At 39.8% G+C, this 20510-nt stretch overlaps 1 protein-coding gene across 1 annotated transcript in view; it reads right to left on the reverse strand.

The window, feature by feature from the left end:
- Positions 1 to 20510, reverse strand: part of kazna (kazrin, periplakin interacting protein a) — a 157438-nt gene that overhangs the window by 43544 nt on the left and 93384 nt on the right. The window contains exon 4 of the mRNA XM_063885327.1: positions 7914 to 8021. Within this exon, the coding sequence (XP_063741397.1) occupies positions 7914 to 8021 (108 nt within the window). The remainder of the gene's footprint in view (positions 1 to 7913; positions 8022 to 20510) is intronic.

A 20510-nucleotide genomic window follows, 5' to 3' on the forward strand; every position in this document is an offset into this window, starting at 1 on the left:
TGCATGAGAAATGATTTCGAGGGAGTTCCCTAAATGTTAAAATCTCAGAAGAAGGTTATTTCTATCACTAAGGAGTTTTATCATCCAAAACAAGATACATCTATTATTATCATTGTGGACCATGCTCCCAGCTGTACAATTGGTAACATTTACTTCATTGGGCAGTACTAAAGTAGTTTTTTGAGTAAATTGTACTTTTAAAGTTGTTTCATCAGAGATACACATCAACATTTCTGTTCAAAGCACCATGGCTGAAGTGCACATGTGATGTTAATGTCTCGGTGTGCTAATTGTGCTAGAAGCCAATATTTACTGAAGAATAAACAGCAAACGTAGCAGCGGGCTCCTTTTGTGAACACTGGTCTGAAGTGAGTACATAAGAGACGTGTGCCGACACTGAGCTGACAGACAGCACTAAGTGTGTCTGTTGTGTTTAATCACATATGCACACAGTTTATTATCCTTCAAAATGGCTGTGAATATTCAAGCTAATAGTGTAGCCTGATGAAGAGAGACAGAGAAGCATCAAATGATGATCCCGAAAAAAGACTGCTTTAACATGACTAATATAATGTTTCTACCACAGAAGAACAAGTAATCACACCTTGATTAAATATGATTTTAATGAAGAAACACCACAACATTATCTACTTATTAGCCTTAATGGGTACATTTTATGTGACATTTACAAAAAGATAAGAAAGAAAGATGTGGCCACTTCTTTAATCTTACTGTCCCCATGTAAATGAAAGGAACCTGGATGTGATCTTTGGCTTTCTGTTAAAGGAAATTCTTCGCATGAGATTTGCTGATTTATTTGCAATATCATAAAAGAAAATAGAAAACAAAAAGCAGATAATGTAATCAAACAATATTTAATATTTTCTGCAATTCGTCATTTTAATATCATATTTTGTGATCACACTTGAGAGATACAGACTGGGAATAGTCTGATTCACATGTGGCAGGTTGTCTAACACAGGTGTATGTTCACATTAACTTATATGACATTTATTTACAATTATATAAATCATATTTACATGGATGTAATCATTATGGGAAGAAGAACATATTGTGCCAGTACTTTATTTAGTTAAGACTTTTGTACTCTTACTCAAGTTGTTATTATGATGACTACTTATTATTTTACTCAAGTACAGCTTTTGCTTACTCTATCCACCTCAGTCTACAAGCCATGCAAATAGACCAGAATAACCAAAAGTCACACTGCAGCATTGAAATTACGCTCCTTCCTCCAGAGCTGTTGGGACATGCTGGTGTCTGAGGTAACTAGGAAGTGGTCCAGCTGCGACTCAGGCACAGACACTTATGAAGATGAAGTGCTAATCAGCAGGTCTGTTGGGTTTCCTAATAAAAAGAATGTACTTGGCACGTGCTGGCTGTTAACACTACATTAGGAGAGCATCAGATCTCTAAAGGGACTGTGGGACAACAGAACATTAGGCTTCTGTGACATGCATGGCTGCCAATGCATGATGATAATGCCAAAAGAAAAAGATTTGAAAGTAAAACAAGCTGTTTTGCTAATATGACGCTCAGATGTATGATGCAGTGTCACACACAAACACACACAAATGGTGGTGATGAGCTGAGAGCACTACGCCTTAAATGAAAATCGATGGAAGCAGACAATCTCCCTCTCTGCAGCCAGTTTACACAATACCTCAGAGGACAGCAGCACCACCTCACACTGCCAAGAAAACGCCAACCTTTCTTTGTTTATGTGAGAAAGAAAATGAGAGGAAAACAGAGAGAATGAGAACAAGATTAGAAATAATTTGTGCATGGATGGTCAACTTTTTAATCACTTTAGCTTTTTCTCTGGTGCTTGTGAACAAGGTGGTGTCCATCTTCTTAATGTTTGTCCTCAGTAACGCCTAGCTCGTCTTTGTTAGAACAGACAATGCAAGTGTTAATGGACACCTTCACCTCAGAAATACACCACCCCAATACTAGCAAGTATTGGAGGGATGTTTCAAGCTTGCACAGCAAAACCTTGAAACCTCCCTCATTGGGAAGATCAGGTCACAATGTGTAAAGAAATAAAGAAGGAAAAATGACCAGCGAATTGTGAGGATGACAGAGTAGAAAGGAGTTTCTTATTACTGTAGCTACACACATAAATGAAAGGAGGTGAACGACGCGGTCATGTAGTGGTAATGGCAGTCCAATTATTGTAAAAACACTGTGAAGGGTAAATTCTGTCTGGATCACCTACAGTAGCAAACTGCTGTTATGTTCACTGTTTTCAATTTTCAAGCACATTGCACTTCTAACCTCGAGCCGATACTTTCAGCTGTCAAAGGCAAAAGCAGTTTTCTGCTCTGAATGATTCAGTGTTGATCTGCTATTTAACACTTTACACACATTCTCTCAAGTAGTCTACTTAAGTACAGATTTCTCATACAGTACTTTACACACTCCCTTGCATATGCTATTTTATACTCCGCTATATGGGTTTAGGGGTATTATAGTTTCTCATTGTTACTTTTGTTATAATAAAAGCCCTGAGCACCACCGCTTGGGATATGCAAACGATGTGTCTAGTTGGAGTGACACATTCATGAGTGTGAAGGCTCACCAGGTGTCAAACACTTCAGATCAGTTTATAATACTCTGGGAAGTCAGACCATAAATCATTCAATCCTCTGTCGACAGTTGCGAGTTGAGGAGTTCAATTTTCCAATTTCTTGTTTCACTGCATTTTACCTGAAATGTGCACATGCAACTATTTAATTGGTCAATTCAGTATGTTGCCAGATGAGGTTACATTAGGTGTCTGCATATTTAAAACCATTTTTATTCTGGACATTATCCTTTATTCTGAGCCCTCACTGAGGGCCGTGTCCAATGACAGAGGTGTGTTTGAAATGTCGTACCTGTGCTCTTGGTCTATTTGAACACAGTGTTAACATGCAACAAAACTGCAGAGTAGGTTGAGTCTTGTAGATGCATTATTTAAAGGAATGACATGTCAGTGATGAGGTCCCGGATTTGTTTAGACTTTTAGGATGTTGTCCCATAACCTCCTCCTTTACTCCCCCCATTTTTTGCCATACCTGTACATGAGGAGGGTGAGTCAACATTAAAATTTCAGCTTCAGATCCTTTGTTTGAAATGACACCTGAGGGTGTGTCGATCGACTGCAAGTCTGAAGAGTTTATGACATTTTTACTTTTCAGGATTCCCCTTTTTCTTCTACTAATATCTCTCTACTCATCACCTCTTTAATTTGCATTGTATGTTTTATACCTCAGACTTTCAATCTTGTCTCTATTTGCCAAACTTCCAACCTTCATGCTCAGTAATCAGTGAAAGGACCCGTCAGCCACCAGGTGCCACTCAGCCACTCTTCCATGGCAGTTTCGAAAGCCACGGTCCCTTTCCACCATCGCTACTGCTGCCAATTCACCACTGCCAGGCGCCGGCTCAGATTAGCTGCCCGTTGGCCTTTTTACCAGCCATTTGAAGGACGGGCAGAAGGTAGTACAACTGGTGACTGGGTGTACTTGTTGGCTGGTCACCTCGTGTCAGACTGCAAGGTGGAATTCAGAAATAGAAAATACACCTAGTAGCAGCTTGGCGCCGTACCAAAACAGAACACAATATATATTTGACCGAGAATAGAGAGAAGCGCTTCAGCCAGAGTGTGTGTAGTTTAGCAAATGTAATGAACTTCATTAGACTTTAGATGCATTATTCAAAAGAGAAGCAGCAAACATTTACGTTTATTTCTGCTTGGATCCTCAATACCAATTTCTACGTCATTTTTAATTCATGACTGTTGATACTTTCATGAGTTTTAATTACCAGCACTGGCTTGAAATAAAACCAAGCCTTAACAAGCACCCTCCTTCCTTGAGCAGTGGTGTGCACAATGATGTTAGGTAGGGTAATAGGTAAGTAGATATATAAGTGGTAAATAAATCCACATGCTTTTCATTAAGATTATATCAAACATAAAAATAAAACACAAACACGTGCACACGCGCACACACACACACACACACACACACACACACACACACACACACACACACACACACACACACACACACACACACACACACACACACACACACACACACACACACACACACACACACACACACACACACACACACACACACCCTCTATAGATATAGATTTATGTATATAAATTGCAATTGCAGATAGAGGTTCCTCTTTCCTAAGGGCACACAATTAACACTTTTCTGCTAGATGTCAACTATATCTGTAACATCCTTTGTATTGTTTTAACAATTCTTTAACACATTTTATTTAAATCCAATGTTTTATACACCAGGTACAGCCTGAGTTATTTTAATTTAACTTAACTAATATAATTATTGTTAATGTATTATTGTAAATGTACATTTGCAAAAGTTTATTAAATATATTTTAAGAAACTACATATATATCATTTTTTAAAAAACTTTATATTGATTCGGCTTCCTTGTGAGCGTGACTTGGGGACACTTTCAGAGAAGGTACATTATGTAGCATGTGGCAAAATTAAATATAAGACTTCTGGAGCTAAGTGCCTCCTAATGGATTCTAAGGGAAGAGGGAGGAAAGAACATTTGTAAAAGGCTCAGAGGAGAGAGTGAGACTAATAGAAGTTTATCTGGTACTTTATCTGATGTTCTAGCCACCACATACACCAGTAATGTTTCTTTTCATGACTCAAAAAGCTCAAATTAACTCCTAAAACCCGACCACCTGAAATGTTCACTTTTTGCCTTGTCTCTGACCTTTGAGCTCCACTTGTCGACAGTGTCCTTTAATGAAGCGGTAAGATCCTGATGACAGATAATCAGACTGCTCCCCTTTGTCAATTTCAACGTCTCAGTGGTCTTTAATAAAAAGGCCAGAAGAAAGAGGCAGACAGTAAACGCTTTCTGATCACATGTGTGTGGATCCTAAGTGTGAAATTGTCCACATCTATGATGATGATGCCCACTGTGATCTAACATCTGCACTTGGTCTTAATTTTCCAGTCTTTTGTCAATACTCCAAATCTGATTTTGAAAGTGATGACACAAACAATATCCAGGTATTGCATCTTGCATATCTAAATAATAGGAGTCACATTAAACTACAGCTACTGTCTGAGTATTTCTAAATAAGCTATTTCTGGAGTGTGCAAATTACGGTGCAGAGGCCCTGTTATTGTTGCTGGAGGCATTTAAGTGCCACCGTCCTAATGGCTATACGAGGGCTTTCGGTGGGGGCAGGTGTTCTGGAAAGTGTCAGCGCATGAGAAAAATGGAGGCACTCAGCAGAGAGACTCCACACATGCACCCACACACACACCTCCCCCTATTCTTATTGTTGCTTTGTTCATGTTGGTATTTCTGTCCTACCCCCTTCGCTATATGGTTTTGTTCTCATTATTCATAATACATTCACAGGCAAAAATACAGTGTATCCTGAGGCAAACTCACCTCTTCCTACTCATAGTGCCTCCCAATTTTACCCCAAAATGTTACTCTATGCTTCTCTGGCTCCTTCCTTCCTATTTTTTTTGGATGCCTTGTATGACTTCTCTGCACTGACCTTCCTATTAAACCAGCCCACATGCCAAGCTTCACCCATATATCATTGCCAGTTAATGTGCAGAAGCAGCACCTGTCTCCATAATGATACAGAGCTCACTGCTTACGCTTGTTTCCTCTCTGCCTCCCTGTCTCTCTGTCTCTCCCTTCTGCAGACCTGAGATGAATTTGCTGATAACACAGCCCCTCAGCGCCCTGTTCTCACTCAGATGAAACTTTAGGTTATACTCCTGGCCTTGGCTACTGCAGGCGTTGTGGGTGTGCCTGTATGTACTTTTCTGCGTCTGCACTTTTTACTGCACCCAGGAAATGAACTCGGACATAATGCACCAGCTGGGCCATGCTGAAGGGCGTGTGCACGTACAAACATTTTAACTTAAAAATGTGCATATAGCTAACCTTATCTGCTCTTATTTGACTTAACACACGAACACAATTACCGTAACTTGTGTTTTCCCAATTTCACATAAAAAAGTGTTTGCGGTAAAATGTTAAAGTATTCAATTAATAAGTCAAATAACCTTTTGGGCAAAATGGTTTCATTGAGTGTTATATGTATATAGCGATTATTTAACAACAAAAGGGCAGTTTATGACATGACATGATCAGTGTGTCAGATTAATACGGACAAGGCAAGTTTATTTATATAGCACCTTCCAACACAAGGCAATTCAAAGAGTAAAGACTACAATATTCCCCCCTAAAATCTGTTTGAAAAATCCTACAAATAAAACACTCTCAACCCCAAATTATAATTAAGCACAGTACTTGACTTGATGCACTTAGAACAAAAACCGTTACCATCTGTTGTACTGATCTACAGAGCTGTAATGTTACTAACATACTCAGGAAACCGAAATGCCAGCAATATTTTTTCTCTTTTCTTGAACAATGCCTTGTAAGCTCGCTCAGTATCATCACGACATCGACAGGCGCTAATAGGATAGAAAACTAGCAGCCAATAGATCCCTAAGCAGGACACTGTAATGAGGAAAGGGCCCCTGGGGGCTCCTTGGGGGACACCAGAGATCCATACTGCAGCTGGCAGCCTGAAAGGATCCACAATCCAAGAGAAGTGTCTGTACCGGTGCCATGGTTTGCTGCTTTGATTCTCTCTACAAGAATCCAACGGCTTGAAAGACGCTTTTGTCAGGGGCTGAAACATGGAAACAGACTCCAGATAAAACGACTGAAACAGTTTATGTCTGCAAACACGAGACCCGTCTGACCAGTTAGAGGGTGTGTGGGAATAAATATAGACTCTTAAAGTTTATAAGCTGCTTTTTGGGGATGGTTAATGCACCGCAAGTGACTAACAGCAGAACTGTAAACACAGATGGAGCATGACGGTATTTACTGTTGACGGAGCCATATTGCAGCATCATACAGGAGGACTAGAAGGTAAAAATGCATTAAATGTAAATCCAATAACAGTTCAGATTGTCCTCATTAGAACCTCGAGGATGTCTCTACTAGCCACAAGCCATGAAACACTCAGAGTGAGCTAACTGAATCTTTTATTATTTTTGGAATTAATCTGCATAATATTTTAATTAAAACATTGGAACATCTGGTGCAACAGGCCTAAAGGTACATATACCATACTGTGGTTGTAGTTGAGTCAACCTAAAACATGTGTGCATTAACTGACTATTTAAACACACTTATAAACTTTATTTACCCTCATACCCTAACGACAGCCTCACATTGTGGTTGAAATGTAGCCTTAACAGTTCATAAATTGTCATTGCTTATACTGTAGATGCAATCACATCTATTAGAATATCAGCAGTTTTCTACTTGTCAACATGTTTAAGGGATTACATACAAATCATACTTAGTGATATCAGATTGAGTAACATAACAAATACAATGTATGAATTTTGAGTCCAGAATGAAAAGAATACACACTTCACATAACCTTAACCCAGCAGCTGGGTAGGTACAGTAGCAGGTTTGTCTGATTAGTTGGAAAGCTCTCTGTGATGTTTTTTAAAACACAAGTCTCTTTTAGCTCATTAGCAGCTAGACGCTACCTGGATCACAGGCAGTCATCGTTATATCGACACACACATGTAATGGATGGCCATTGTTCATCAACAAGGTGCAAGCAGCAAATGCTGAGGAGGGAGAGGAAGTGATGGAGAGGGGCTTCTCTTAGCTCTTGTGTGTATTGTGAATTTACTTGTGTGTGTAAATATACTGTGTTTTGGCCTGCATATTTTAGTATTCTCATGTATGCCACCCCTGCATGCCACAGCATCTCCTATTGTGGCACTGCTGGACACTTAAAAGTCAAGCAGCGATGTTTGAGCAGAGCTGTTCAGGTCTTACCTTTGTCCAGGGAAGCGTCCGGGGAGTTGAAGTCCATCAAACTGCTGATTTCAGTCTTGTAGCAGAGGTCAGTGGCCGGCGACTTCTGCCTCGGGTGAGAAGAGGGATCTGAGAGGAAGACAAATGACAAAGACTAGGTTATATACACTGACAGCCGAGGAAAAGTGATATGGAGGGTAGCGGGATAATATGCTACTATGCTAATTAAGTCGACGCTGCATTAAAGGGGCTTTATTGTGCTTTTTGGTTTTAGGTTAACCACATCAACAACTTACTGAGGGATTTTGAAAGATAACAAATTTAGACAGATAAAGGACAAATTCAATCTTAGAAATAAGATTTGAGCTAAAGCATTTGTGACAAGAGTGTGTGAAAAATATTAAATCATTTCAAACAAATATGAAGGGAAAGCACATGACAAATTAATCTAGTAATTTGTGGCTAATGACTGTGAACGCATTTAAAAGGGCAACTGGAGATGTCCTACTAACAATTATTTAAAATGACTACGGAGAATAGCTAAATGAGAAGGAGAGCAAATCCCTGTGTACACCCAAACCTCATGATAATGAATAATATGTTAAACTCCTCATTATTTTTCCTCAAACAACGCAACGGAAACAAAATGATTAATTTAGCACGCCACACATCCCTCTGAATACACACATCATGAACTTTTATTCCTCTCTCCTTACACTGTACTCTACTCATTCCTCAGTTCCTATTCATCAGCGCAGCTACTGTCTCAGGGGAGAGCGTGTAGCAAAAGCATCCCAGCCTAAACACATGCAGGTGCACACATACATAGTCGCTACTTTGAGAGACTGCTGAATATACGTATTAGCATTTTTATGACCAAAGTGAGATATTATTTCCGGTGAGGTTCAGTTATTTAAAAAAAGATTTGGCCAGCCTCCCTAGTGGTGTGTGAATGCTTATTAAATGCATTGCTCCAGGTCAGCTCACAAAAGGGTATTTCCTGAAATAATTTTGTTACTTCAGCATGTGCGGTGCAGTCAACTTCACAACCCATAGACGCTTCTATTCCAAAGTAAAATTCTCAAAAGGTCACAAGTGTACATTTTCAAAGGGACTTAATGTGGCAAAAAATGTCTAAGGCTTTAAGATTATGCTTTTCCACACACAATTAAATTCAGATTCCAGCGAACTACATCTCTTTAACTTCACTGTTCAACCTCTGTTCCTCTCCGGCCTCCTCTTCCTCGTCCTGTTCCATTTTCCATCAGTCCACCACCCGCAGAGTAAGCCGCGGATACAGCTTGATTTTATTTGCAGTATTTTTGCACAGATGTGCCTGGGTGAAGAGCTTGAGGAGTCGGAATGTTGTTGTCATTATGGAGGGATAAATCGTACCTTATGCTGCTACAAATAAGAGCCTAGCAGTCACTCCCCAGCCCAAATGATTGGTAAGAGGGCATGAGGGTTGTCTTTTTAATAACTGTGCATTACATTTTGCCAATCTATGTTTTTTCCAAGTTGCCCAGGGTGCAGCCTCTGGCAGCAGCTACACAGTTTTTTGAATAATGTTAAAATTCACAGGGTGTACTTATCTGCTGGCTTCAAGCTGCTGCTGCCCAACAAACTCATGAAAATGTTTTATGTTCCTCACACCGTGCCCTCTACAGGCACTCAACAACATTTATAAACTTACCAAGGGAAATGTGTGTCGGAATAAACGCAAAGAAAAAAGTGAGCCTTGATGGTGGCTTGATGTGGATGGAGAGGAAAAGTGATATGGAGGGGAGCAGGGGAATACGCTACAGAGTGAGCTCCGGAATGACTCAACATTTTGTTTACTGGATATGCAATGAAAATAGGTTCAAGCCAAAATATGAGGACCTTAAATTATTAGAATTTCTTTAATGACATTATAATGATGTCAACTCAAATGCATTAAAGGGGCACGGTTATGCTTTTCCCTTTCCTGTAGTGTGTTCTATAGGTTTGTGTGCATATAAATGGTCTGCAAAGACTTAAGTGCCCGGGTTTCCCTGCAGTGGGAGTTTCTCTCCCACACACTCCCCCCCCTGCCTGATATGCCTACATTGGATCTGTGTAGTTCCCTAACATAGTGACATCACTACATAATGGCTGGCACTGCAACACATTACACGTGATAGGTTAGGGGCTGGGACATCTCCAAGAGGTTGACCAATCACAACAGAGCCAGGCAGCTTACCAATCAGAGCAGACTGGGCTCTGGTTTCAGACAGAGGGTGAAAAGCGGTGCTGCAGCACAGGCAGCATGAGAGAAATAAATCACTTTTTTAACATTAAAGCATGGAGACATGTCACAGTAGATGCAAAAAAATGAAAGTATGACATCTGAAATTAACTTCTTTATAACATTCTCAGTCACACTATTGACACTGTAATCAAAAGCCTATTAAAACAAAAGTAAAGGAAAACTACACACACATTTTTTCATCAGTACATGTCCACACTGGATTCATGTGTCAATGTATGACGTAAGTTGACATTACAACTGATACAGTTACCTATTTGTAAGAATCAATTGCCCGACGTTAAGAAATGGCTGGGTATGCAACAAAAAAATAAGCATGCAACGTTTTATCATTAGAGATTTCGCACTAATGATTGCCCTAATCACAAAAACAAGTCAAATTATGGAATGATGTGTGTTTTTCTAAACAACAAGAAGCAAGAAATCATTCTCAGTGTTTCTCCTTTTGTAGACCCATTAGAGTTAGAGGTTTGGACAGGCTGCTGATCTTATTATTGTTTCAGATTTTTAGACCTAGTTCTGATATGGGCGGCAATGATTTTTATCAAGCAGGTAATTGTAATGTTGTCTGAGTCACCGTCAGTGCTTCTGAATCAATCTGCCTTCATTGCACAGAATATTTTGTCCAATAGTCTCATATTGATCTTCATCGCAGCTCACTAAAGTCAAAGAAACATGCAGACAGTGGCACAGTGAGTAGATAGACACACAGCGGTTGGCAGAAATACACTGGATGAGATATCAGGGGCAGAAAGTATAGAGGAGTTATAGAAACAATCAAAAATTGAATCTCTGGCACTCAGCATTTGCCATAAGGTGCTAGACCACACCTTGAATATGAGTGAAGCTTTCTGTAAAACTCTACTTTCACTTGTTCTTTAAATCATGTTCGGGGAGATATCTATTAAGGATTTGAGATAAGAGCATAATTTCCTCTCCGCTTCCAGCTTCCCTGTCCGTTCTTTCCTCATTTCCTCACGCGCAACCAGCAATATTATCTGAGAAAGACACAAGCTCCCCTATCTTCTCCCTGCAAGTGTGGCTGTGTGCCACACAGTTTATATTGTGGCATAAAATTACAGAATCAGTATGTTTGCAGTACCTAAAAAGACACTGTGTAATTAAAATAAGAAATTGCAATTTGGAAATCCAGCAGGTTGGTAAAGTAAGGTTGGCCATCTTTTCACCATTTTAATTAAAATCCCGGAGAGCTGAATAACATTTTAACATCAACATTTTCAGCTGTTTGAATATTCAGATTTGAATATGTAGATTTCCACATCACTTTTATCAGCCCTCCCAACCGTTTCCTCACAATTAGTTGTTTTATTTTGTCTCTGGAAAGTGTAATACACAATAGCAGTGGAGGCATTGGTTGTTATACTCTTGCAGGATGTATTGCGTTTATAATAAAGTAATGAACTGCACTGCAGCAGAAATGTATTTGTTATGTTTTTTTTAAACAATGATGAGACTTTATCACACCTTATGGCTTGATTCTATTTTCCTCACCATCGAACTCTATCAATTCACTTCATCAATAATAAACCAGCCGAGCACACAACTCAGGGAACAGGTAATAATGCTGTGATTTAATAAATAATGATTTAGCCCACGGACTTAAATAACTGTTGTTCATCGAAACCACTCTCCAGCAAATAGGGGCTACCGGTACTCAAACACATTGTTAGTTGCTCTAAACTTAAAACAGCTCTTTAAACGTTTTTAGAACAAATAACACATTTCATTACAGAAAGTCTGTACGAGGTTTATGGTTATTTTAGAAACTGTCGTGCATATGGTCACTTTAAAAAGAGCCATGCCCCCCCGATCAGCTGTTTTTCTCTGACCATGAAGAAGTTACACAACTGAGTGTCTTCAGTGACCCTGACTACGTGACTGCCAGCTCCCATGGGAGTCTGATGCTAACCTTTACAATGTTGCAGCAAAACTTACATGGAGGACTCAGCCTTTGTCAACGGGAGCCCCCTGTTGTTACTCTTCTCAGTGGGGGGTAAACACAAAATCCTGTCAGTGAGAGGTGCATCTCCCAAAATAAACTATTCCCTCAAAAAAATAGAGGAAGCAAAGCCTCCTTTACCTCACGGAGTGTAAAGGAAGTCGAAATGCCGACTTCATTGTGCTTTAAAGAACTCAGATACTTGCTTTTGGGCATTCAAATAGTTTGTAGTCGGGCGAAAAGGTAATCCTTGAGGGGAGGGAAATATTTGGGAGCATGACATTTTCAAACCCTGCCTTAGTTTGATTGTTGTTATATTGCTGTCATAGTGAGTGTCACTCAAGCATTTGAGTGCGCATTTTAATGAACAGTGGCTTATTGAAAGTAATGAAGTATTCCCATTTATCTACAAAGGCCCATGTGTCAGTCTCTACAGGATGAACCGACAGCAGTTTTTATGTCACAATGTATTTCTGTATCACCAACACTGTAAAATCACTGGTGCAGCCATTATTTCAAAGCCAGTAAGCTTTTATGCTTCTCTGCGGTCGGGACACACATGCAAACCTTTCATTTTTGCTTTATCCTTCTGAAAGGCTCTGACAAGTCAAACCACTCAGGATGACTTAACTCTCGATTAGGCAAAATAATAATAGACTTCATTTTCTGAAAACCTTGATACTTTCACTTGAAGGTAGCAGGAAGAACACCGATACGCTCAAACAGGTTAAACGATTGAATAAAACCACCAATTTACATCCAGTTATTGCACCAGCGTTAAAGTTCACAGGTTTGTGGAGATGACTGTGGAGGTAATTCCAGCAGTCCCAGCTTTAATGAGCTGCACTGTGTAGGATTGTCATATAAAACTTCCCACATTGTAATACTCTCCTGGTTGAATGTTCCAACAGTCTTAACGGTACGATCGAGATGAATTACTAACCTCTTCATGGCCACGCAATTTCTCACATTCCTGTCACCAGCCTTCTCCCTCAGGTTCTCTCTTCTTCCTTAGCTGACTGACTCCACCACTCCAACATCACCTCTCCTTTTCCCTCCTAATTTTCTATCTTTTTCTCCGTCGCAGATTAATGGGGTACTCCGCGCTCTTCACTTTTCTGAGCATGCCATATTTTATCTGCTGGCACTTCGCAGGAAAAGTCGGCGGCTGGAACAAAAGAAGGCCCTAATGAATAGTGGAGGTGATTAAGGAATGAAAAGGTGCTGTAGCTGGAGCCTTCACCGCGCTGCCTGTGTGCCCCGACTCAGTCTGCAATCTGTAGATAGCCACTGCCTCCCCTCTCTTACATCTGGCAACTGCCTTTAATTGCACTGACATTCTCTGTTCCCGAGGCTGCCGGACTTATGATAAAGCTTGCGTATTCAAGCATTAATCACAACGAGCCAGGACAGGCCTTTCCCCCCCTGCGTCACCTGCCTCAAGACCCCAATTCAAGGTGCCCTATAAATACCCTGTAGATAGATAGAGGTAATGGACTAGGCAGGCAAGTGCGATGTGGAGCTAGTCGCCCACGCTAACCATCGGCAATCTCAAGGTGACTCATTGTCAATTCCTATTGTAATGAAAGGATGCTGAATGTACTTGGCTGGCCATTCAAAATAAATGTATAACTGTTATTTCTTACTTGGTGTAAGGAGGACTCGGGGGCGGGGGGGCTGCAGCCAGAGAGACTAAACCGAGTAGACAAAAAACAGGCTTTTGTTAGTCCGTGAATGTCATTTTCACAGCGGCTATCAGATGAATGAACACATCACTGCTGTATGCAGAGTGAAAAATTGTCAATTTTCCGCGCTCCATGACAAACCAGGGACAGGTGTCTGCCAGCATTACAGCTTTAAAATGGCCTGAGCATGGACACTTCAGCACCATAGTGTTCTATTGAATCAAAGCACTTAGGAAGATGGAGAGCTTTGTGACAGCACCTATCAGGAAACTGAGCAGTGATAATATGTGTCCCCTGACAACACGTTGCATTTATATGACATCCAATAGGTTTTATATAATGTGTAATTGTCCACCTCCAGTATGTTCTTTTCATTACTGACACTCTTCACCAGCCTGCTGTGGCCGTGAGGATGTTTATATTCTGTGCACAGAGATAATGAGAGGTCATAAGTGGCAATGTTCATTAAATGTTACTTTAACTGTGAGAAGCTGAGACAGATGTTGTTATTTGACCCCACAGTTTTCTATGTGTGAAGATTTACTTTGCAGTAAGATGATGATGGAAATAAACAAGAATACACTTTGTCCATTTCTTTAATCAAATATAATTATAGTAATTTGTTGTTGGAATATCTAATAATATATTTAGGCAAGATGATCAATACCATCCTAATATCAATCTGTAAAGCCAATAAGTGTATTCCTTTAAATCTACAATATTAGTTTTGACAAGCAATAATACAGCTTTAATTATAATTCCTATAATATTAGCAAAATGCACCCTGGGACTTGGCATTTCACCGCATTAATTTAACCAACCACGTTATAATAGAAAACAGAAGAACTGTGGAGGCTAAATAAAACCAATTTGAAATGTGCCCAGAGAATGAAACATGAAGATATTTGAATAATTATCCCAATGCAATTACCATATGCAAAAAACCTAGAAGGTAGAATTGAAAACAAATCCTTTTCAGCGCCCCTCAATTTGTTCAGAATCCATTTTATAAATACCATCAATACCAAATGTGTTTCATGAGCAGAAATTAACACCAATTATGTCTCTAGGGCGATGAAAAATTATTCGAGTGTAGTATTCTCAGAAAGGTCCTCAGGAGGCTGTTGTTTTCCTGAATATTGCCTTGGCAGAGCATGCCTGGCGTTATGTGCATGATTTGCAGCAAATCCTTTAGTGCTGCTGAGTGTAATGTTTTATTAAATGACAAACTGCAAGCATGTCATAACATTTCATCTGAAAAGCCACTTAAATGCCAAAGTGTTTCGGGTGAAAAAGTAATATTCTGCTTTGTCACTTTAATGGGTTTCTAATGGAGTGTCTTGTGTTGCAGGTCTCAGAGGAAAGGTTCATTCAAAAAGAACAAAGTAATTAGACATTGATTAAGTTCAGACTAAATAGAAGATGCTTGTGAATACAACACTGATATCATTTTGATTTCTTTATTCTCCAGTTATATTAAATATAACAAACATGTAGCTGGGTAATTCAACAGCTAATGTACAAGCTAAGGTCTTACACAAATACAATTGGACATCTTCTTTTGTGCACTTAATAAGAGACATTGTGTGCAGATCCATAGTGTTTCACCTATGTATCACAGAATTCACTCAAGCCCTAATGGCCATATTTCCTCTGGAGATACTATCATATTTTGAAGCATAAATATAAATTCTGGAATAAAGATGATTATAACTGTATTAGAGTTTTATCCGCATACATATTCAAAGATTGCAGGCTATCCTTTACAGCTGTATTGTAGCGTCTGCAGTGTTATTTCACTTCCTCTTCCTGTTTTTTTTCTTAAACTGAACACCGGAACAACCAGATAGTAGATTAGAGAAATATCAACATAAGAGAAGAAAGCTTTAGGTTTGTTTTACGATTAAAACATAATTGTTGGTTAATACAGATGACGGTTTGCATGTACAATGCCATAACATAAACTTTATTTATGATCACTAAATGTATATAGAATTTCAGCCAGCACATCAGTACATAACACTAGCTGCTGCTCAGGGAGGTATTTTAGTTCAATTTGCTGCGTCAACACTCAAGCAAAGTCATATCATTTCTCTTATACGTATCTGTCCTTGAATGAGCCCAGGCTGTCGTTATCAATTCTACCATGCCCCAAAATGTGATTCTATGTTACCCTCTCTGCTTCAATATGATGAAGAGTGTGGCATGTGGAGAAGGGCAGCAGGGAATCTGCTCTGGGGCTTATTGTGCCTGCGAATGTGAGGGGACCGACAGAAGGAAGTGTGCAAGAGGAGGAGATTAAATGAGAGCAGATATGTCAAGAGAGAGCGTGAGAGACAGGGAAAGGGAGGGAAGAAAATGGAAAAAATGAGACACAGGGCGTAATGACCAAGTAGGAGGAAGGTCAAGAGGGAAAGATGGCAGGAATTACAGACAGTATGATGAAGTTTCCCTCTCCTTAATCAAGGAATAACACAATTACAGAGTGGGTGGGAATCCTGGAAAGGGCTCAGCTGCTTAAATGGGAGAATAAATAAATAAAGGATCACAAAGAAAGAGACATACTCTTTTTAAATATACAGAGAAAACCAGTTCTTATTTCAATACATGTTAATCATATATTACTGACCCTTTCTTTTACTGTATGTTTTGCACATGTTATAAAGAGGTCTCTATGTTTACCTGCTGTTTCTTGAAGGAGGGAATGCTAGCTATACGTATTAATTATTCCTGAATGACTTTACATGATTGGTTCTTGTCAATCTGTGATGATAGCATCATAACACTCAACACTGCATGACTTTTGCACATAAAAAGCCTTTCAACAGCTTTAATAGCTGTATCCTTCCACTTTTCTGACATACTTTCACCATCAAAGGTGTGTGGAAGTTTGGGGTTTCGTTGGAAGTAGCTTACCAGGGAATTAAATAAGTACATCAGATTACAGCAACTGGAATTTATTTGAGAACAAGTAGAGCTTTTCGGTCCGATGTATACAGCTTAAACACCTGACTATTGCAGAAAGTTTCCTTTAAAAGCAGAAATACTTATTCTGCTATTTCATCCCAACAGCTGTGAAAAAAGGTACACACACCAACACATGTACGCACACACACAAAAGCTTCCTATTATAAAAAAAGCAGCAAGTCCTCCGAAACTCATCCCAGGCAGTAACAGCTCTCGTATCCCTCTGATGAGAGGCTTTCAGCTTCCTGTCTCCCTTCACTCTGACACTCACTAACACCTGACAAATACTCTTCTCTGTTTCTTCACTTGCTCTTTCATCCAGTGAAATGTGAATCCTTTCTCTCACACCCTCCTGCTCCCAGAAGGATCCCCTCTCACACCTGCAACTCTGGACTTATTCTCTGCTTCTTCTCTCCAGCCTATACTCTTCTTAAGAAAAATTGGAGCAGACTGAACCACATATCTGCAGTAGGCCATTCCTCTGTTTATCTTTCTTTCTCTGCTTCTAACAGACACACACACACACACACACACACACACACACACACACACACACACACACACACACACACACACACACACACACACACACACACACACACACACACACACACACACACACACACACACACACACACACACACACACACACACACACACACACACACACACACACACACACACACACACACAAATTGTTCAGGAGATGAAGCAAGCATGAAAATCCACTATTGAGTGTTGACAGTTAAGAGCCGTCCATGCACAATCCCAACAACTCGATATGTGAACAGGAAGGAATAGAAAAGCTGGAGGTATAAAGACATGATGTTTGTGTGATCCCTTTGTTCTCTTTCATAGTTATTTGCAGAGGCTTGGAAATTTGTGTAACATGTGAGCCAATGAGAGTTTGTGGACAGTGGAGAATCTTCTATGGCTCTTGACTGTTGCTACTGACAACCACATCTGTGTCTCTGCCTGTGTGGCTCCAGCATGCAACAAAGTGTCCATTAACTGGGCCTAATCTCCGGACTGACTGTGGCAGCTGCATTACTACTATTATGTAACGGTTAATGTAAATGGAAGCAAAGCCGGTCTGAACTTTGTTTTCAGGAATTGGTAAGAGACATCAAACATTTCCGGGCGCTTATATTCGAATCAACGATCAGGTTGTTTTATATATTTCTATAGGCCGGTAAGAAGAATTTAACCGTGAGCTGAAAATTAACTGATGTGTTACTTTGGTCAGTGAGTGGGCAGTGAAAACTGGGGAACTCCCAGGAAAACTAGGCTGGTGATGTCCTCTCCTGATGTGGCTGAGTGTTTGGCACGAGGATTTGATGCCATATTGAAGACATTAAACTGCCTGCTGCTCCCAAAGTTGAAAGCTTGCAGTTCCACATTAAACTGGTACGGTTCCACGGGGAGTTCCACACTGGGCTTAACAGAGCTTTTGTGCGAGTAATGGTCATGCACATATTCAATTCAACACTGTTAGTTTAAGGTTTAAATAAATTCTCTATTGTTTTAGGTTTTACTTTTGTATCATTTGTGCTGTGATCATACAAGTCACAGTTAAGAGGTCAGAGAGCAGTTTTGCTGGAGTTGGTAAACCGGTTTGTTGCTGTTGTGAATAAATTCAGTTTAATAATAGCCATGCAACAGGGAAACATCAAACAATTGACTGAAACTGGATAAGGAAGCACCAAACAGCTCAAACAATAAAACAAGACTGGGACTTAGAAGGAGAAATAATCAAGAGCGATTTATTTTTGCTGTGAGTGATGCTTTTAGTCAATACGCAGCGGTACGCACTTGTGAATTTTCTTTCCAATTAGGCTGCAGAACGCAGCACAGGAGTCCATTCTTAGATTATTATACCTGAGTGTCTAGTGCTGATGTTTCTGGCACGTGCACGGTGTGTTAGATATGCCACAGCGTTGCCCGGTAGCAGCTACAAATGTTCCCAATTAATAATACAATGTGTGAAAAATGACAAGGAAAAGGACAGGCAGGTAGCACTGAACCTGAGGGAAATATGTAAGGTAAGATATGTTTGTTTTTATTATGTTACTTTATGTGCATGTCTTGTAGCTTTATAGAGGATTCTGTGTTTGTACTGCATGTGGAATTGTAGTGATGACTGATGGGCTTAATGAGTGGGAAATCGCTGCATCAATTTCAATACCTACAGTAGGTGAAAGCTAACGAAAAAGTGCATGTCTGTCTGTATCTGAAAAGATGAATAACAAGGAAATGTCTGTCATTTTTTAACCAACGAAAAAGAGGCTTTAAGTCACAGAAACTGTGCTATGCTGCCCCATGTGGCTGTTTTTCAGTATTATTTAGTTGGAAAACTGGATAAAGCAATATAAAGACCCATCACACACGTTGCTCTGTGCTCCAGTCAAATAGCACTGACCATAGACAGTTCATATAAGGGCTAAAAAAGATCAAATTCAAATCAATTATTATAAACACAGCATTATTTTCACAGGAAAATGTTATTTAAAATATGAATTAGACTTGACTGTATTGTTGGTTGTGACAAATGTGAATATGATGGTTATTTAAAGGTCAAGTGCATGTTACTCTTTTCGTCCATCTGGCTTTGATTTTTGTCTTTGAATCACTTTATCAACAAGGAAAATCAATCTGTGAGTTACAAACCCAAACTCCAGCATTGTACAGTAACGCTTCACAGAGCCCTGACAGGTCCAAACGTTTGCTTAAAAAGTTATCTTGGAATCATGAATGGATTCTGTGTCAAGTTGCACATCAAATTGGTCTCAGAAGAAAGGAAGCACACGCGTCCTCCAGAGAGAGCAAAGCCGTGTAGATGCAACAAATCAAACAGGTTACCAGAGCTCCATGAGGAGCACCGAGCATGACGGTGCCCGGCGCTACGCTACTTATTCAATGCCTCACACTGTAAAACAAATTGCCAGTAAAGCATTGCTTACCCCCGCTTGAAGGCCAACCAACTGTCAGGCTCTAACTTTGGGGGGCTCTGAGGCATATTACAGATCGCGCTAAAGCTTTACACAAGTCAGCACTTCAATCATCGACTGGGGAAAAATCCTGCATCGTGAATACCAAATGATGATCGTGGTGATGTCTGGAGAACATGAGATGTGGATAGTGGAACAAACTATTTATATCAATACAAGGATCATATTATGTTTCATAAAGTGTATGTGTTTAGTCGAAAGCAAACGGAAAAGCAAATTGCAACAAACTAGATGCTCAAGGTGAGCAGATTATTAAGCATAGCATTTATTTGTGCATGTACTGAAGAAGGTAGTGGTTACTTGTTATTGGGATAACATCTCACTATATGTTAAGACTGTTATTGTTGTATAATCAAAGAAATATAGGCGGCTGTTCGACAATGTTTGCCTCTCATATTTAATGTTGTGAAAATGTAAGCAGCAGCTGGTCGGATGAAAATAATTCTATATCTTTGACCTCTCACTATTTAATGCGTCCTATTGGGCATTTCTGAAGGGTGACAGGTGCATAAGAGGATCCCATGTTCTTCTGAAAAATGTGCAAACACACTCCTACGCACTGCATGACTTGAATTACACATTAAAACAAGCAGAAATCACAATATAACATTCAGTTACATGTGACTTTGACCTTGCTCAGCTGTGAGAGTCCGTGCACTGAGAGGAAATATTCAGGAAAATAGAAATACTGCCGCCAAGCCCACATGATGG

This window comes from Eleginops maclovinus, chromosome 1 (assembly GCF_036324505.1).
Source record: "Eleginops maclovinus isolate JMC-PN-2008 ecotype Puerto Natales chromosome 1, JC_Emac_rtc_rv5, whole genome shotgun sequence".
Classification (NCBI taxonomy): domain Eukaryota; kingdom Metazoa; phylum Chordata; class Actinopteri; order Perciformes; family Eleginopidae; genus Eleginops; species Eleginops maclovinus.